Source organism: Athene noctua, chromosome 15 (genome assembly GCF_965140245.1).
Source record: "Athene noctua chromosome 15, bAthNoc1.hap1.1, whole genome shotgun sequence".
NCBI lineage: Eukaryota > Metazoa > Chordata > Aves > Strigiformes > Strigidae > Athene > Athene noctua.
The window spans coordinates 16,379,937-16,397,262 of NC_134051.1; the positions used below are offsets into that span (position 1 = coordinate 16,379,937).

General features: G+C 40.9%; 1 protein-coding gene across 5 annotated transcripts in view; it reads right to left on the reverse strand.

Moving 5' to 3' along the window:
- ABAT (4-aminobutyrate aminotransferase) overlaps positions 1 to 17,326 on the reverse strand; it is a 59,029-nt gene that overhangs the window by 5,445 nt on the left and 36,258 nt on the right. For all 5 annotated transcript variants that reach the window (XM_074919068.1, XM_074919064.1, XM_074919067.1 and 2 more), the window contains 8 exons: positions 16,750 to 16,867; positions 10,749 to 10,798; positions 6,314 to 6,394; positions 5,709 to 5,801; positions 5,252 to 5,314; positions 3,491 to 3,554; positions 2,641 to 2,789; positions 1,014 to 1,151 (listed from right to left, as the gene is read on the reverse strand). In XM_074919068.1, coding sequence (XP_074775169.1) covers positions 1,014 to 1,151; positions 2,641 to 2,789; positions 3,491 to 3,554; positions 5,252 to 5,314; positions 5,709 to 5,801; positions 6,314 to 6,394; positions 10,749 to 10,798; positions 16,750 to 16,867 — 756 coding nt within the window. The remainder of the gene's footprint in view (positions 1 to 1,013; positions 1,152 to 2,640; positions 2,790 to 3,490; positions 3,555 to 5,251; positions 5,315 to 5,708; positions 5,802 to 6,313; positions 6,395 to 10,748; positions 10,799 to 16,749; positions 16,868 to 17,326) is intronic.

The following is a 17,326-nucleotide window of genomic DNA, read 5'->3' on the forward strand; positions in this document are numbered from 1 at the left end:
TCTGGGAGGAGTCTAGGTGGCATTTTCAAAGCCCCTGAGGAAAGCAGAACATCATTTGTAGGAGTTTTGTTAGTTTTAAATAAGCAGTGTCTGTCTTCAATCCGAGTCAGGCATTTGTGGCATGATCTGTTCAGTCTAGGGGCCTAAAATGATCCTGGAAGAGCCACCTTTTTAGATGAGTCTGCTGAAAGAGTTACTCATTTTAGCTAGCAACATTTTTTTTTTTAATGTGAAGGACTATTTTGTTGAAACTTTTGGACAGGGAGAACAAGCTATACCATGATACTGTAATTAAAAACAATTGGTAAGTACTTTTGGCAGCAAAAGGCAAACCTTTTCATTTCACTTTTACTGTATCACCCCTGCACGAGCAGCTGTTAACAACGGGAAAAGCTGCTTTTTCTCATGGCAGAACAGAGTTTTCCAAATCTCACCTGTGTGCTTCTCTGCAAGCACACAAATGTTTTGAGGGTGAAAAAAGCATGGAGCAGGTCTTATTGAGGGTCATCACTTCTAAATGGGTAACTTCACATCCCAAGTATCAAGATATCTGTCCTTTTCATTGTTTCACTGGAACATCAGCACTACAGTTGGACTCAATTTGTGTTTCAGCTTTTTTTTTTACAATTAAAAACAAGTATTTCAGCAAAAAAATCACCCTTTCCCAAACCTGCCTCTTCTGAAATTGTTTGAACTGCCTCAACAAATTGGTATTATCATTTAAAGAACACTACTGCAAAATCCATCGTTAATGAATCAGAGTAATTTCTCTCTCAGGCATCAGAAGAAGATTTATTGGACTGAGGAGACAATGAGGTGTGCATCGAATGGAAAGTGCTGTGCTGACAAGGGGTTGCTTGTATCTGAATACATGTACATGACTACCCCAGCTGCTACTAAGGAGGACTGTGAAGCTCTCAAAGTGCCTGGGGCAGGGAGGAAGATCTCTGGAGACACCAGGAAGTATTTGCATGTTTAGCTACCACTGAGCGAACAGTGAAATATTTTATTACCTTTCTGGCAATGTCCCGTAGCTTTCTGAAGAAGTCATCTGAAGCATGGTTGTCCCCACCCTCTGACTGTATTGGTTCTATAATGATTCCAGCCACAATCTTCTTCTTTTTCCTGTACTTTACAATCAGATCTTCCACCTATAAATCAAACATTTAAGGTACATTCTCCCTTCAGGACATTCACACATTTCCTCTGCAAAAGATTAAATCTCAGCTACAAAACTTAAACTTTTCACAGACATTCCTGGCTACAAAGGTGTCAGGAAGCACAAGGAATTAAGAAGTAGTTTCTCCAGCATTTAACACTGCCCTCTTGTTCCTGAATAATGCTTAAGTCATACCCTAAACACATTATCACTACTTGCACGTTCACCTACAACGGTGTGAAAGCTCTAGCAAATTTCAGCTGAAAGTATAATGGAAACCACTGTAGCTTGCTACGCCTTTGCTGTCATTCCACCTAAGCAGTACAGAAGAAAACAGATTTTGTGTCAGAAAACAAAAAACTCAGCTAATGTATTAAGGTAATGCCGTAAATTTGCTTTTTCTAGTCACCCACTTCAGATACTTTAAAATTAATCATGTGAAATAGTGCAGAAATCCTGTTGCTGCTAAGGGGCTCACAAGAGAAGTTTTAACTAACCTTGTAGTGCCAGTTGCGGTGGTTAGTAGTGTCGTTTGTACCTGAAATACCCCTGAGAGCTTTCAGGGCCCACAACCCGTGCAGGCTGTATAAAGCACTGGTTTCCAAAGGGTGTCAGTAAGTCAGTCCACAGACTTTGACAGAACCTTCGGCTTTTTATTTGATTTTTTTAAATAACAGCTTCAAGTCTGTGGATTGATTTTTCTGCATCACAATTCCCTCACCCCAGGCTATTGCGGAGCAAACCCAGGGAAGCGATCTGCTATGCTTTTTGTTTTCTCTGAGGTGAGGCAGGTTTGAGTAGGAAGTCTCCTGGGTCCAGCTCTGCTCAGCACACCACGGCCCCCTCCTCTGCAGTTGGTTATGATGCTCTGAACCCCGCACTGCTTTGGCTCCAGTCACAGCACACACCAGGCCTTGCTCCGCACCGCCTCAGGAGTCAGCCCTTGCGAGTGACAGATCCTGGAGTCTCATGGTTTGGGTACCTGGAGACAGTTTTCCTCCCTTAAACTCTGTTCTGCCCCTTTCCTTTCTCCTGGGCCAGGGAAGGCACAGAGTCCCTGCCCACCCACTCCCCGCAGCCAGAGGCAGGATCAGAGCTTTATGGCAGAAGGCTACCACAGAAAAACTGCAAAACCTGAAACAGAGTTACAGGTTCTCTCTGCAGAGGATTATACACACTGTGCTCTCTTAGTCCATGTCCCTTTGCAAGATCTGGCAGACAAGTTCACTGTGATGTAACAAACTTCTCTTGAACGTGAAATTTCACTTTGGTACGATTCACGTAGACCTGTAATTCCCAGTAAACTGGCTATTCTGAAAAACAGGGACAAACTTCTGACTGTAAACAACAGTGAATGCTGTTTTAATCACATGCTATTCCAATCCCTGAAAACACTGTTTTAGTGAAAAGCAGCTAATCCTACAAACACTATTCATTATTTCAAACCAAAGCCAACAGAAAGCTGCCAGCAAATTTTTTACCTCCTCTAAACAGCGGGCTTCTTCCTGTTGATTCTCTTTCACAAAGTCTTCCAGAGGATACTTTAGCCTTGGAAATGGAGCAATAGGCCAGTCCAGTGATGGAATGTCCAATTTGTGAACTGCTTTAGAGTGAGTTGTAGCTAAGCAACCTAAACCCAGAAAAGCAAAAATTGAAATAATACTTGTCTAGTAACAATAGAGGAAAAAAGCTATGAAGTGGTGAAAAATTGCCTGACACCAGGACTGTAGAATTCTCTTAACTGCTCTGTGTTCTTACTTTATTTTCTGAAATACTGGGTAATTGGATTTCATCAGGCTTAAGTGGATTGCTCTAGCTTTTAAGCATCAGTTTCCACATGCACTGTTCCAAGAGAACAGGGGAACCTCTTGTCTATTGAAAGAGGTTGCTCAGACAAAGATGGGTTTCACCTTTCCAAAGGCAGCTGCTCACAAAGCTCAGCACTCTTGGGTAACATGTTTAGAAGAGGATTGAGCCGACATGAAATGGTAAAAATGAGTTACATCTTGTTGGTATATTGTGGTGATTTTACCCCAGGAGTTAGATTTTTACTAGCGTAAACAGGAAACCTTGGATTCAGAATGAAAGTTAGAAACCTTCTGAGAATAAATTTTTTTAAAATGTAGAATTAATTCCCACTGTCACTCAAATACTGTTTCAGTACTGGTGGGGCTTCCAAGGCAAACCTTCAATAAACCTACAGCCGCTCCACTGGTACCACTGGTCTAAGGAAAAAAACCCACTTTTCAGAAATTCCAGTGAGAAGACAGTTACTGCTGCAGCCGAGAGGAGGGAGAGGAAGGGATGTGTTGCTGGCAGTGCTTTTCTTACCCAGGGTCCTTCCGTGGAAGCCGCCCATGAAGGAGAGCATGGCGTAGTCGGGGCAGCCGGGGGGCTGGAAGCAGAGCAGAGAGCGGGCGGTCAGCGGGTGCCAGGGCCCTGCCACCACCCCGCCACCAGCCCACCAGCGGGGGGGCTGGGCCAAGCTCCTGCCTCCCACAGCATGCCGGTCGCCTTCTTCCCCAACCATCAGGCACCACAAGTTGTTACACTTACCCGTTTGAACAAAGACATTTGCCATCCCCTAAGAACTGCCCGACGTCCTAAAATACATCATTAATGCTAACGAATACTTGGCAATTTATACTGTATCATAATATCACTTCACACAGGAGCTCGCACAAAGGCTGATCGCCGAGTACGATCAGTCCCTTTTTGTACAAATTCAGAGCACGTGTGTAGGGGGTGGCCGTGCCCAGGTGTGGCACCAGGGGCTGGGGGGGGTGAGGTGCAGCACTGGGGGCTCTGAGGAGAGGCCAGGGCTGCCCGTGACAGACACCCCGTGTGTTTCTGATGGGTCACTGTACCAAGGATGAGCAGGAACCATGACAAAAGTCATGCAAACTGTAAACTATCTGGAATTTAATAAAAGGATATACTTGGGGTAAGACCCCACCCTGTCTAAAAATACAAATAATCTTTCTTTATGTCTCTCTCTTATCCTGCAAGTGAGAGAGGACTGTCACCACTTACTCCATTTACACCTTTAGTCTTGTACCCCACACTCAGCTACAGGGTCAAGGCTCCAATATTTGTGACTGAATTCTGGAGGATTGCCCCCAAAAAGGTGGATGGAGTTGCCCTCTCAAATCTGTCCCCTCCCCCAACTGTAAAGAGAACTCAGACAATTAGCTCAAAGAGGAATCCTACTGTTAATTGCTGAACTCGGACAAAAAAATGATCATTAGTTTTACAAGTCTTTGGTCATCATATAAATTTCCTGCTCCTTCAGCTCACGATGTGCCATCCTCTTATTTGTACTGTCACAGCCATCTGTCTGACTGTGCTGTAAGCATCACTACAGAACTTAAAAAATAATTTTGAAGACAAACAAAACAAAACAACCCTGTAAGAACCCTCCTCATTTTTAAAGCCAAATGAGTTCCCTAATCCCATGTGAATGAATTGAATGTTCATCACTACAGAAGTACTAAAGATCAGGCTGGGACCAGCGGGTTATTAATTTCTAACATGTTTATCTCAAAGAAGAGATAAAATACTCTGTTCTCTGCGATTGTTGCATGTTAAGATTTGTGTCTGGCAAGAGGAAAACCACCTCAATTGAAGGTGAATAGGATTTCAGAGGTTTATCAGCTGCATCTCAATTTCCTCATCCTGCCTGTTGTTAACATTTAGTTGGACAAATTTTACCCAACCCCTTGATCAGTTCTAAGCCATAAAATCACAACTTCTAAAAAAAAAAATAATTTAGAAGGTCTGTTGTTATTTGTAAACTTTTCCATGTATTAATGATCTCCATGGACCCATCCATCATGTGGACCCCTCTCTAGCAAATGATTTGTCAAGAAAAAAATGGAGATCTTCCCAAGATTCACGATCTGGGAAGGATGCAAAAGAATACAAGCAGCAGGTCTTGATGTATGCTGGGAGCAGTTTGTATTTCACCGTTTCCTAAATTTACAAAACCAAGATTCCACTGCAAGGACAGTAAAGCCAATTTTTCCTCCCAATGTTCCCCTACAAACCCAAGCCTATGGTACATCTGTAGGTGTGGTAAAGAACAAATGTTACCTGGTTAATCATGCAAGATTCCAGTTCCTCTTTTGTGACATTATTATGGCCCCTCTCCTTGTTCTGGGAAAAAAAAACCAAAACAAAACAAACACAACCCAACAGATCATTTTCCTGTAGTTGTAACCAATGCATTTATGGCTGAACCACAAATTAGTAATGCTGGTATTCCAAATTAGAGCCTGACCGTGGCTCTTACATGCTGACTGCAATCTCAATTGTATTTACTTCCTTTTCTTTATAATTTCTAGTGTTGTGTCAATGTAAAATGAAAGCTTAGACGAAGACTTTTTAATAAATATTTTATACTAGGTTGAATATAAATAACATCATACAAGACTTCCTCCAATCCTTATTTTGTTTTACAGTAACACTTCTGATGATGAACAAATACTCATTTCTACATCTAAACCTTAAAAAAAAAATTACATTTAAAAAATTTTAGTATTTTACTCACTCTGTACCACATAAATATTGCTTTAAAGGCATTTTCATTAGAGCAGGATCCGCAAGACATAGTGATCACTTGTGACAGGCCCTTTGGAGCCACCTGTCAATGAAGACAGAAAATTACTCCAAAATATTATGCAGAAGCATAATGCAAAGTGATAATAATACTGATCGGTCCTCAACATCATCAGCTTCAGTATAAGGGAGACTGGCCGTGCCTAGGATGAAGAAAGCCAATTTCAATTGCAGATGAGAGGGCTCAACTCAGTTTCAGCCCAAGGATCTTCAAATTTACATCAAAACAAACAGAAGCCACTCATTCCAGTATCTCTTATGAAAGCACAGTGAACAGAAGTCAGTGAAAATGGGTTTTCTCATCAGTTCCTGAATCCAGAATGAAAGAGGCAGTATCTGTGCAGAGCAGGCATGTCACCCTCGCACATTCAGCTGTCAAGTTGGGGAAAAAGGTTCAATCTCATTACTTGAAGCAGGGAAGCAGGAGGACAAACACCTAATCTGTAATGTTCCCTATTAAAATCCCTAACATCCTTTGATGTCCCCATGTCCCTGAACACAGAACATGGTAACTTGTCACTCCTGTCTCAAACTTACTGATAACAGAGATTCCTTCAGTCTTTCTGCAAAGTTCTCTGGAGGTAAAATCCCTAGGGCAGGTCTGTTGATAAAAGTGCTCTACAAAGACAAAGGAAGAAAAAATTGTTAGGTTTTACCATCACATGAAAAATATCATTTTGATATCAAGGCAGTTACATTTTATTCTAATTACAAATACCAGCCAGAAATTTGTAATCATGGCACAAGGTGCTTTAAAACCAGGGAATAATATTCATGTCTTAGAATATGTTTTTCTGTCTAATCCTTAATACTTTATTCTTGCAGAACACCTTAGAAAAAGTGCATGCTAGCTGGCACTGACACTTCAATATTGCCATTTTAGTTGCTCAGTCTCAATTTTCCTTATACACAGGAAATACACTTTAAAATCTTAATTACTTACCTTCAGTTTGAGTAGCTAAATCTAAATTCAATTAAGATAGCAGCACTTTCTTCCTTACTGAGCTTCAAGACAGACTATTTCAGAACGCTGTGGTTGTAAACATCCTCCAGATACTATTACAGTGGGGTTTGGGGGAACAAGGCAAAAGTAAACTTAAAGGATAAGGGCTACATCTGAGAAAGATAATAGACACGCAAGGATTGGCAACAGAATGCTACAATAAAATAGATTTCTGACAAAACCCTCGTGCACACAGGCATGCTGACTCCCTTCTAGACTCCCCTGGCACGTACAGTAATGGGCAGTGCAGTAAGGAAATTGGTGAGAAGCTAGAACCTGCATGTTACTACCTCCCTACTCAGCAACATGCATTTAATCGAGCTCAAGAACACTGACTATGATATATCCAGAGATGCTGGTGAAATTCCTTGTCAACCACGAACTGTTTTCATGAAGCTTGCTGATTTGCAGGTAACTATTTCCTGCCTTAGGGCCCTCAGTTTGTGCTGTCACCCTTACTAGTGACTCCTGAATTATACATTCTTCAGTGTGCATTACAACAGCAGATTCCTAGCTTCCCAGTTTTCTCCTTTCCATTTCCTGACAGAGGTCTGACATGAAGCAGGAGCCACTCATGCTGAAACAGTCTTCATGGATGCAATGCGACCTCCTGACTTGGATTCCACAGCCTTCTGGGAAGCTACCTGGCTGAATCATGTCTTCTTTCCAGATTCCTTTCTCCAACCACTCCCCTTCCCTGGCTGTCAGCAGAGCTGAGCCTGTGCTACTGCAAGAGCCTTGGTAATCCCAGAAGGGACAACAGGAATGCAGCCTTCCCATACCCGTGCGGAGGTTGCTGAGAAGATGGAGCCATGCCCCAGGCTCTTCAGTGGGAAGATGAGAAGCAATGGGCATAAAGCAAAATGCAAGAGGTACTGATTGGGGTATAAGGAAAAGCTTTTTCCCCAAGGGAACAGCAAAGCAGTGGAACAGGTTGCCCAAAGAGGTTGTGCAGCCTCCCTCCCTGGAGGTTTTCAATACCCCAGGGAAAGCCCTGAGCAAGCCGGTCTGATCTCACAGCCCACCCTCTGCGAGCAGGAGGCTTGGGCAAGAGACCTCCTGAGCTCCCTTCCAACTTCAGCTGTCCCATCGGTCCTGTGAACTGGCCACACCAGGATTCCCACCTTTAAGAAAGGTGATTTTGGTGTCAGTGAACAGCAGCTGGTGGGAAAGTTGAGTCTGCTGCCCACCCAGGTGTTTCTGAAGAGCAGCTCTGGAAAAAAACCCCCTCAGTCTCCCCAGTCCACTAATGGACATGAATTTGTCATGTTTATGCAATTAATTTAAATTAAGCGTTGGATTAAAATTGATTCATCATTGCTCTTAGTCTTTGTAGGTAATCTTATTGGATTCACAGTGTGCTACTTCTAATCTTAAATTAAATTTGCTCAGAAAATGACAAGCTCAATAAATTTAACAACTGCGAGGCAGCATTATTTGCCTTTGTTTGTTTGTTTGTTGTTTTTATTGTTGTTGTAACAAAACATCACTGAAATCAAAGGCTGAGCTTTGATGACTTAAGTCTTTATGGGTTTCCAGAGGGGACAGACTGCCTCCCCCAAAACATTCGTATTTTCAGTGCAACTCAAGCTTTCGCGTTTATCAGCATCCTCCCATCTTTTTCCTCAATACAAGTACTCATCGATTCAGATGTGCGCACCACAGCAAGAGGTGTGAGTGGTCACACTGTACCTGTAAAAAGACTTGATCAGAATTCTTAGGGAAAACCAAATATCACACAGGATATAACAGAGTGTAAGATGTTGTAACTTGTACAAGTGTGTTATTTCCAAAACAATGTTTGCTTCAACAGAAACAAGCTTAAAAAAACCCACTAAGTAAGGATGCTACTGACAGATTAACACAGTTTTTGTTTAGTATATATGAGAAATCTTACTTATATCAGTTTAGAAGTAAATTTTCAGATGAAGTTAAAGATACAAGACCATAAATTTGTTGTGAATTTGATTATGCACTGTCACAGTCAATTGACATTTGCCATTAAGCAGAGAAGTGTATTTTACTTTTGTTGTTAATGAGATACTCAGTACTGAGAAAAACAGAACATTGACATCAAGCTGCTATGGTCTCAAATGAACAGATGCATATTCTGTTCTTTATAGCTGGCTATAAAGAGGGTACATGGAGCATTACAAACAAACCAAACAAAAGAATCCCTACAAGAAAACACTGATCTCATCGTTAACATTAAACAAGGGCCTTACTTCAGTGTGTATTACTCAAAAAAAGTACTTTCACAATAAAGCTGGCACTTTATCTGCAGTCATACCCCAGCACACACTCCTGCCTGCTGCGAGGTTTGCACAAGTTCTGGCTCTTCACAGCTCTCTGCCCTTTGCACAGCAAAGCTGACATCGTACCTACACCGTGCCCAGGCCAAAGCCTGACAGAAATCCCAAGTGCACGGTCAGGTGCAGACTAAGGGTTAGTGCCACCCTCTCCACAGAATGAGGGCAGGTTTCAGAAATCAGAACAGGGTACCAGAAACATCTGCGATGCTCCTATCTGGGACAGATGGGGCCTGGTTGCACCATTCATTTTGGACTCTGGAGGCAGGTCCTTTTACTGCAGGCTTCTAGCTGCCAGCCTGTTAACTTCCCTTTTCCAGTAGACAAATTAGCAACTGCCACCAAAAAAAAAAAAAAAAGTTTTTTTGTTTTGGTTTTTTTTGTTGGTTTGGGGGGAGTGTTTGTTTTTTAAATCTGACTTTGCCTACTGCTGCATTATAATGAAGGTATTGTTACCTCCTCAGAAATAATTTTTATGAGTTCATGTAAGTATTTAGAAATATCAGTGCTTCTGTAATATCTGGATCTGCCTTGGATAACTCCAGCATTTCTAGCCCTGGTGGGTTTTTTTTTTAAAAAACTTTAAGTATTTTAGCCCTGGGGAAGGCAGAATTTCTCATCCTGAAGAAATGAAGACTCCATAACGCAAATCAGCTCATGGAACGCAAAACTTCTTTGACATGCTGGCTCAGGATTTACACTGCTGGAACGAGCCAGCAGGCTCGTTTGGAAGGGAAACGCAGGTGTGAGAGGGAACTGGCCCACACCTGAGCGATGCCCTTACAGGCAGCATGGACACCCATTACTAGTTTGCAGAAGCAGTGGCTCAAGTCACTGAAGACAGTACAACCAACAGGGGATCTACTGAGGTGCAGTCAAAAGCCAGCGAGCACAGTTTATTCATGTACTATACGCATAAACTATTGTGCCAAAAGAAAAGGTAACAGTTTTAGAAATTGCACAAAATCATTACGGAATCCAAACCAACTGCCCAAGCAGTGAAAAAAATGAAGCTTTGAAATAGAATGCAACTTCATTTCAACAATTTCCATCATTTGGTCCAGTTTATTTCCAGTCACTATCAGTATACTGCTGGGGAAAAGAGGAAGATACTTAATTTACTCTGTTTTGAAATAATCCTGTTGCTCTAGTCTAATGATTTTAATTTTTCAAGGACATTGTCAGCGGTTTAGTCAACTTCAAACTTAAGAGATGGGAACCAGCCACTACCTACCCCCTGCCAAAAATCCCAAACAAACGCACCCACAGCATTCCAGATTTAGAGCACCATTTTCATATTCAAAAGATTATATTCTCTCTCAAGGACTGTGCTTGCTTTCAGGCTAAAAAATCTTCACTCAAGAACACTGCTACAATGGTTAATTGGAAACACTGTGCTTGAACTATGATTTAAAACAGGATGCAAACATACCAAGTGTTTGCATCACCTGAATGTTTACTTCTTGTAAAGCTTCACAGAGGTTTTGGTGTTGTTTTAAATACTACCAAGCTCTTTTCATCTAGTGAGAAATAAAGAAAGCAGATCTTATCATACTTTAAATTGAGTCATTAAGCATCCATTATCAGTTCGAGAAAAAATAAGACAGACTGCCACAAGGAGGGGGAGGACTTCAAGTACTTAATGTTTTAATTCACTTACCAAGTTTTGTGGCTGCTGTAGAAGCTTTATCAGAGAAGGATGGCTGTAACCTAATTAAAAAGAACAAAAGAGAACAGTTACTTCTGTCTGGTTTCAATAAACTACCAGAAAATAACTTAATGCTTGACTGTTTCTGTGTAACTTGTGTATGTTTTAACTAGTAATAACAGAACTTATTGCAAAGTAGGAAGAACTTCTCTTTTACAAAACATTATCTGGAACTTTGGTAGAAATTTTGTGTCAGGCAACAGCAAAACTTATTTTAGTAGTATATTTTAAAGCTCACTTTAGTAGTGAACAGCAAAACATTTTAGTAGTACTTAGTAGTGAAGTAGAAAGTTAAAAACTGAACACAAAAATTAATGAACATGGCATGGAACTTTTGCCTGGTAGGGCCTGATTAAAGCACCGTAGTTTCTACCAGGTACTGCAGGATTGACATTATTAAATGCTTGCTCACTCTCCTTTCTGGGTTTCCCACGTGTATTTGGTTTCTCTAGAGCACCACACGTGAACCTCTCTTCTTCCTCAGTTAAGAGCAGAAACCACGTTCTGCCAATGCAGCCCACGAGCTGTTGTTTCTGTAATCACCATTTAGCTGCGGTGTAGAAGCATCTCCAGTTTTTCCTGCCTGAAGCAGGCTGCTTCCCGTTCTTGCTCACCATAACCCTGATCTGCTCGACTTAGGTGGCTCTTGCTGAGCACTGACCGCCCCGCACACCTTTCAGAAACGGCTTCTGACACCCTGAACACAGAGGGAAGCTCTGTCCATTCACAGTAGCTAGTGCTACACTTCTAGTCTCACAGCAATTTTTACCCTCCTTGAATATCAGACTGGTTATTCCTAGCACAGTAACGGAGCTTTCCTCCCCATCCCCCTGCGCTTTTTAACCTACTGGATTTTTCCTCACTGTAAAATCAACTTAGAAACATATTCCCCCCTTTATGCTTTTCTTCCATGAAGTCCCCCAGTCTTTGGCCGCTGACCATATAAACAGACAAGCAAAAATCCACATATTTATCCATTTCCCAAAGAAAGCTCATTTAGCAATTGTAATTTCAGTGCATTATAACGTACTAACAAAAAACACCAGCAAGGGCTTTTTGTCCCTCAGCAGACACAGCCGGATGGTGACCTTACCAGCACAGCAGCGCTGCTCTCCGAGATGGTTTTTCATTGCTGATGCGTGCAATGAGCACATGTTATGGCAGACCCAGCAGGGATAAGCCCTGGGATTCCAGCAGAATTTTGCCAATGGCTTGACAGCGCTCCTTGACATCTGTCGCAGTTGGATGGTGTTCATCAGCACCATCCCCTGCAACGCTGTTTGAACGCTCTCTCTGTGCAAGATGCTGCCAAACTCGGGTTTGAGATGTGCATGTACTGGCCTCCACATTATCTAGGCTTTCACATACACATTATTTGTGCACATGAAGACGCATATTCCACCCCTGCATACTGCAGATATTCACGTATGATCATTAACAATCCTACCAGAAGGAAGAGACTGTTGACAGACAGCCATACACTTAAAAGTCATGGACTAAAAAGCACCCAAATCTCTAACCTAGCACAAGGTTATTCCAAAACACGAGTGGAAATCTTTCTCATTTGTAGATTTACATACCTCAGCTGTGCATCCCATAAAAAAAAAATCTGTTTGATAAATTCATGTTTCATATTAAAGGAGTTTCTGCACTTTTTCTCTCATGACCAGCTTTTTTTTCCTTCCTGCTTTCCTTACTTTGACAAAATTTATTTGGAAAAAAATGCAACAATTTGTCCTTTTTACTGAGAAACATCAAGATACCAAGGATGCTTTGGGTTTAACACAATAAAAGTGCTTAATTTATACCCATCGTCATTCTATGGGATAGCTTACTTGCTTACAGGTAAACCAATGTATCTGATGTAAAAAAACCAAAACAAAACCAAACCAAACTTCATCAAAGGAGCCCAGAAAATTTCATTTCAAGCCTTATTTCTAATGTATGAAATGCCAAAGCCAGAGATTAACATCATCTTTTATATTCCCTTGTAGAAGCAGTTGGAAACCTCATCTTCCCTGCTGCTCAAGAAGGCAGACCACTCTGATTTTATTACAAAAGCTTATCATGCTTCTGAACTCTGCAGTCTAGTTGAATGACAATAGCCTTGATTATTCTGTCTGAGTAATGGAGCATTAGGCTACTGTGTTAAGAAATCAATTATAAATTCTGTTTTGAGTATTTTAGTTCAAAACAAGGAAATATCCAGATTGTTTTAACTGCATGTCATGCTGCAAAGAATCTGCTAAAATTATTATGGAGATAATACGAGTGGTTATTTGGGACACAGACAACTAAACCTGCATTGCATCTGCTGTCATGGCAAGAATTCTTGTTAGGCTAGAGGGAATGACACAGTTGAAAGCTGTGTCACTGAGAGCTGTAGCTGTGGCTACTGCTGAGAGCACCTTTGAGAGTGTATCTAATGTTTTAGAAATCTCTGAACTAAACCTTAAAGTTTGTTATAAACAGCTCTCATTGCTTAGGAAGCTTAACTATTAACTCTGGTATTGCTTGTAAAAACATTTTGTTGGTGGTGGTGTTAAAATGTTAAAATGTGTTGGTGGTGGTGTTAAAATGCATGAAGAATCATGGAATGGTTTGGGTTGGAAGGGACCTTAAAGACCATCCAGTTCCACCCCCCTGCCATGGGCAGGGACACCTTCCACTAGCCCTAGAGACTATCCTCTTCCATCCCCCTCTCTCCCTGTCTATGTGTTTGAACATGCACGTTTGTCTTCACGAGTGCGCGTGTCTAAATGCTTCACTGGATATCCCAACCACACTGCCTGTGTATGCTTTGTGTTTATACATATATACACACTTCAGTTTAGAATACCTTGTAGTAGGTTAGCATGAATCTTGTCATTCTCAAATCTGCAATTAAGTCACTATTTTAATCTCAACATATCCTGCCAAATCACCAAATTGATCAATCATTAAGTGCAGCTAAAATTCAACTGTTTGGATCTACTTCACACCATAAATAAATCTTAAATTGCTACTAAATCACTTTCATCCGTGACAGCACCCCTTCCCTCCAGCATGAGGGATACAGAGCATGCACAGACCTTTGCATCTTCTCTTATGTAACACAAATTCAAGGCTTCTATTACCCGTAACTTACCCTTTCCCACCCACCCACGATGTTTCTCCCATTCTCTTCAGGCTGAGTGGCCTCACGTTCCTCCCAACACTCCCTAATCTGCTGGTGCATCCTCAAACAGGCCCCAGTAGAAGAAGAGAATCCTTGAAGCCTGACCATTTCTGAGAGAGCAGGTCAGCATGTAGGAAGATGTTGAACTGGTATCAGTTATGGTACTGATAATAATGTAATGTGGGTTCATAGTCATAAAAACTAACACCAGGAAGAACTAAATGGTTAAATATCTGTTATATAACGATGGTAGACAAAGTCAAAAAGCTCTAGCCTTGAAATGGCAAACAGAATGACTTGTTTCATTGCCACAACACAAGGGTTTGTAGCTTTATGAATCTAGTCTCAAATACATTCCTAAAAGAGCTGGCTCTTAAGAGAAGGGCACCTGCTTCATCACTCTTGCTGTGTGTCTAGATCAATATGACGGGAAAGTACATGTCCTCCAGGCTCATGAACGTGCCTGTTTGCACAAGGAAAAAAAATGGAGGTTGCTAAATAATGAGATGGAGAAAGCCCAAAGAATCCATTTGAACTGAACAGCGGGCTGCTGCCAGTAATATCAAACTACACCTCTCCGCATTTCCCCAAAGAAAAACAGACCTTCCCAGCACTGAAAAACAGATTGTTTCATTTGCTATTCCAGGATGTTTGCCAGTAAACATGTCAATAGAATCCCCTCCTGCATTTGGCTCTGTGGGGTTTCTAACTCTATTAGATACGATACAGGTTTAAAGGAGTATGTTGTGCTACAACTTTCCAAAAACCATGTGGTAAAAAACTGTTTTAATTTTTATTTTTCAGTAATAAACAGCTCAGAACATCTTTGCTTGGAGGTTTTTTATACTTTAATTCTTATCTCTCCACACAGGCACTTATTACCTCTCAACCTCTGCTGATAAATATGTTCTAGTGTAGCAGATCATTATTAAATCTTGGGGAGTCCTGACAGATTCATGAAAGGTTTTATTGGATTTACTCACAGACAGATAAGCACAGATGACTAGCAAGCACCTTATGATCTTGTTTTGTTGTTCCAGTCTAGAAGCTAACTCTGTCACCAAGAGGGACATTATTAGCAACCTCTGCAGCTTCAGAGAGTCAGTCCTGTTATTCAGTACAACTTAAAAAAATATATTCATGCTGTGCGTTCAGTTAGATTTAGGTCAGCCTATAAGTATTAAATTTCCATTTTCTTTTTGTTGCTCCACATCATAGACCAATTATCTGAGAAGGTGTATGAAGCACTGTAGTTCCTTTGCGACTGAGGGACACGTCCTCTAGGACAAAAAGATGCAGCTTATCTTCGAGAAGACATTGCCACACGTGAAGGAGGAACTGGATTGCTTAGCTGAGGATCAGTTATGGGTACTGGAGTCTTACATCTATGTCACCAGTTTCAATCAACCAGAAAAAATAAACTGCAGAAGCCACTGCCCATTTCTGCCCCTTAAGAAAATATTTCTCCCTTCAATATTTTATACACAAAAACTGTATTAAAAGAGGTATGCTTGCACCCTCAAGCACTAGAAGGTCAGAAAGCTTCAGTGCACTGTCTGTACAACCTTAATTCCATTCCTTCGGAGTATGCACCGACTTTCCTTCAACTACATGACCATGAACTATGAATCGTTTCTCCAAATCAGCAGTTCTTGTGTGAAGAATGTGAGGTCTTGAACACTAAATGCAATTCTTTTCCTAGAAACCTAAAAGCCAATCCCATTTAAGTTAGATAAGCATTGTGGTCCTTTGTCACACCCCTATTTGCACGTTAGCAATGACAAAGTTATTTCAGTGCAGCCTCTAAAGGATAAAAATATCTAGAACTTGTGTTGATGAAAATAAGCTACAAACACTGAAGAGTTCTGGAACCATTACACATTTATTGAGGAGCTACACGAGAGCAAAAATATTAACTATCTGCAAAGAAGATTGGGAAAAATGAAAACCCATTCAAGTCACAAGGGCTTATATGCCAAAAATTTGGTAACAACCTGAACACCACTAAATTCAGTTTCCCAATAAAGGAGGCCTGCAGGGATGATCTTGAGTCATCATGGTTTCTATACATAGCACAACATCTACCTTTTAAATCACCCCAGCACTTCTCCTCTTTTTGCTTCTGTGAAAATGTATTTTTAAGCAACCAAGAGGAACCATGGACAAGGAGCAAACAAACTGAACACCTACTGAAACCTATATGCCTTGCAGTTGGGGCCTGCATCTCTGCCCCCATGACATGTTTCACAAAAAAATCAAGTGACTTTCCCAAGTTTGTGGTTTGGTTCCTCAGCCCAACCAACCTGCCAACTTCACTTTCACTCAGCACCACAGTTCAGTGTTTGGTCTGCAGTCCACACGGTCAACGCCTTTTTTCAGTTCTTTTGAGACAGAAACGTTAACCAAAGCATGTAATTTAATGTTAAAATGTTTAAATTATGTTTGTTAAGGTTTAAAACAGTAACATCATGTTAAAGAATCGCAAAATACACAAATCCAAGTAAAGACAACTTAAATTGTGGAACCTGCATATTCAAATTAACACTAGACCTTCATCCAGGTACCACTATGTACTTCAAGAGAGCTTTAAGTGTTGAATTTGTAGTTTCTTCAGCTATTCAAACACACCACTACTTAATAAACAGCAGTGAGGTGCACCCTGATTGCAACAAGGCATACATTACATCAGCTTTGGGGTTTTTTTTAGTTAATTAACGAATTTCTTTGGTAGTGGCTGAGATAAGAAAACGACAGCTTGAGGACAAAAGAAAAAGCTTTGGTACAACTGTCTCCTACCTATTGGGATGGATGAAATCTGGGAGTAGAGATCCAGCATGCGATTGCCATCTACATCTACTAGGTAGTTCCCTCGGCTCTCTTCATAATTGCAAAAAAAGTGTACAGCTTCTGCATTCTTAAAGGAAAAAACATACAATAAACACTTTAAAAAGCAGCAATGTGTATGAAAGTGCAACTAATGGTTATACAGCAAAATCTGATAAATATTATAAGATAAAAAGACATTATGTTCATTGCATGGAGATTAACTCTAGAGCTATTTCTATTAAGAGGGGCTGTTAAAAGGGCAAGCACGCACTTTTTCTACAGAAATGAAGCACAGGCTGAGGAATTGATCACCTTGGGAAGGCAATATGCACTGAGGTTGACATACTTTTAAGCTCAAGCTCAACTTTACCTATGTTTTCACTGGCCACTTTGTAACACCTCAGAAGGGACACAGAATGTTTGAAAGAAAACCACTGTTCCTAACAAAATAATTCTGCAGTATTCAAATTATACTAAAAGCCATTTTATCCATATGCACCTACATACCATATATAATTTAGTCAGCGTGAAAACCCAGAGTCCGTAT